General features: G+C 56.4%; 1 protein-coding gene across 1 annotated transcript; it reads left to right on the top strand.

The window, feature by feature from the left end:
- The first annotated feature begins 413 nt into the window (after window positions 1-413).
- Window positions 414-1,544, top strand: RPRM (reprimo, TP53 dependent G2 arrest mediator homolog). Its single transcript, XM_083350488.1, has one exon. The coding sequence runs from the start codon at window positions 743-745 to the stop codon at window positions 1,169-1,171; it is 429 nt and encodes a 142-aa protein (XP_083206614.1). The 5' UTR covers window positions 414-742; the 3' UTR covers window positions 1,172-1,544.
- The last annotated feature ends 740 nt before the right edge of the window (window positions 1,545-2,284 follow it).

The raw sequence follows: 2,284 nt of genomic DNA, 5'->3' as shown, positions 1-2,284 counted from the left end.
ATGAAACTGAACTCAAAATCATCGCAGTCGTTAGAGACATCAAAACATTTCCATTTTAATTTAATTTTAATTTTAATTCCATTTATATCCCGCCCTTCTCCGAAGACTCAGGGCGGCTTACAAGCAGTTTTGCTTCCCTTTCAAAAACAACCCCCCCCAAACCCCCAGATGAAACTCAGCCAACAAGCTCCGACGCTTGACAGTCTTCTCTGTCTGTCTGTCTGTCTGTCTCTCTCTCTCTCTCTCTCTCCCTCCTCTTCCTCCTCCTGCCCCGCCCGACGCCCCCCGGTGGCGAGGCGGAGCGAAGCGGCGCGTGTGTAGCTGCGGGTCCTTTTCCAGGCCACGCTGCCGGGGGGGGGGCGGGGGGGCGGGGAGGGAGTCCGGGATTGTTTGTACCCGCCCGTCTGTTGTTGTATCAAAAGAGCCGCTCGGAGGGGCTGGCGGCTTCTCCTCCTTCTGGCTGCCTGTCGGCGCTGCGCTCAGTTGCTGTCCTTTCCCTTTTTTTTTTTTTTTAATTTGCTTGACGGCTCGGCGGCGGGGGCAGCTTCTGGACTCGGGCCGGGCTCCCTTCCGGGCAGCAGCCCCTTCTTCTGGCGGAGAAGCGGGAATCCTCGACAAAAGCCCTCCGATTCGGGCCAAGGAGCGCGCCGCCTGCCCGGGACTCTCAGCCGTCGGCCGTTGAGCGCCACAAGTTGCCGTCCTCCTGGGACCCCCACTCCCCCCCCCCGCTGCAGCTCGCCGCATGAGGTTCGCTGGGCGACGGGCAAATCTCCGGGGAAAGTGCGCCGCTCTCTCGCTCCGTCGCCGGTGCCCGCAGCCCCGTCTCTCAGCCGCCGGGGCCATGAACTCCTCGCTGGGCAATCAGACGGAGGCGCTGGGGCTGCTGCTGGCCAACGGCACTGACTCGCTGGAGTGGGCGCTCCAGTCCTTCACGCCCAAATCCGTGGTGACCGACGACGGCTTCGTGGTGACGGCGCCGGACGAGCGGAGCCTCTACATCATGCGGGTGGTGCAGATCGCCGTCATGTGCGTCCTGTCGCTCACCGTCGTCTTCGGCATTTTCTTCCTCGGCTGCAACCTGCTCATCAAGTCCGAAGGCATGATCAACTTCCTGGTGAAGGAGCGGCGGCCGTCCAAGGAGGTGGAGGCGGTGGCGGTGGGGCCTTACTGACCGCGGCGCCCCTCACGAGCCCGCTTGGCCTCTCCAGCCCCGGACGGGACTCGGAAGGGGACCTTGTGCTGCTCCGGCGGCTGCCGTTGCCGGAAGGCGATGCCGACCGTGGAAGCAAGTCCGGGCAGGCGAGGACAAGCGAGCCTGTTTTTCCCCGACGGGACCGGTGTGTGATTAGTAGCGGGACTCTGTCCGAAGCCGACTGCGACGACTTTGGGCTGGGCGTGGGAAAGGGGTTGACGGGACTTCCCTCGAACCCTCCGGACAGGTGGGGAAGAGCTCCGACCTCCACCTGCAGTGGGGACGGGTGGGGTAAAGTGATGGGACAGAGATGGCGAAGCTCTTGAGTGTCGTTTGGTGTTCTGTATATAACCCTGTAAATGCCACTAGCTAAACATTTCCAGCTTTAATGCTTTGATTTCAGGGGAGGGGGAGGAGAGAGGGACACAAACTGATCTTAAAGTGTAATTGTAAAAACCAACAAAACACTTTTGCTCTCTCTTTTAAGATACTTTCCTTCCAGATTTGAATGGGGGGTGGGTGTGGGTGGGTGGGTAATGGACAACTCCAATGTGAGGGGTTGACTTGGGTGCTTTGGGTGCGTGGTGTCACTTTGGGCTGGATTGTCTATAACAGAAACTCCTGTGCTGATGCGTGAATGGCCGTTTGGATTCATCTGTTTCTGCTGTAAAGTCTCCTTTTTAAAACTGCAGCCTCCTGTTTGTTTTTTGTTCCTATCACTTCTTGCGCAGATTGTCCACAGTTTAAGAACAAAACCAAACCATTGGGCTCGTAACTTTAGAAACCGTGTCATTTTATGCAAACAAAAGGCAGAGGGGGGAAAAAGTGTAGGTTCCCCCCCTCATTTAATTTCTTTTAATTAAAAATGGCCTGAGTCTTTTCACTCCTGCCACAGTTTTCCACTTAAATTCAGGGAAGCCTTGACCAGCATTGGAAAGATGGAGAGAGCACATGGAATTGCATACTGTCCAGCAAATCGAGTGCCGAGAATGAGGAATGGGGGGAAAAGTGTTAAAAGCATTACAGAAACGGAGAGAACAGATGGTCCCCGAGTTACAACAGAACCTGTGTTTTGCTTTACAACCCACAACA

The sequence above is a fragment of the Vipera ursinii genome, assembly GCF_947247035.1.
Source record: "Vipera ursinii genome assembly, chromosome: 1".
Lineage (NCBI taxonomy): Eukaryota > Metazoa > Chordata > Lepidosauria > Squamata > Viperidae > Vipera > Vipera ursinii.
This window is presented reverse-complemented; position numbering and strand designations above follow the sequence as displayed.

Bases quoted from the DNA above. Each gene is read 5' to 3' on its own strand.
- RPRM (XM_083350488.1), top strand. From the start codon at position 743: ATGAGGTTCGCTGGGCGACGGGCAAATCTCCGGGGAAAGTGCGCCGCT.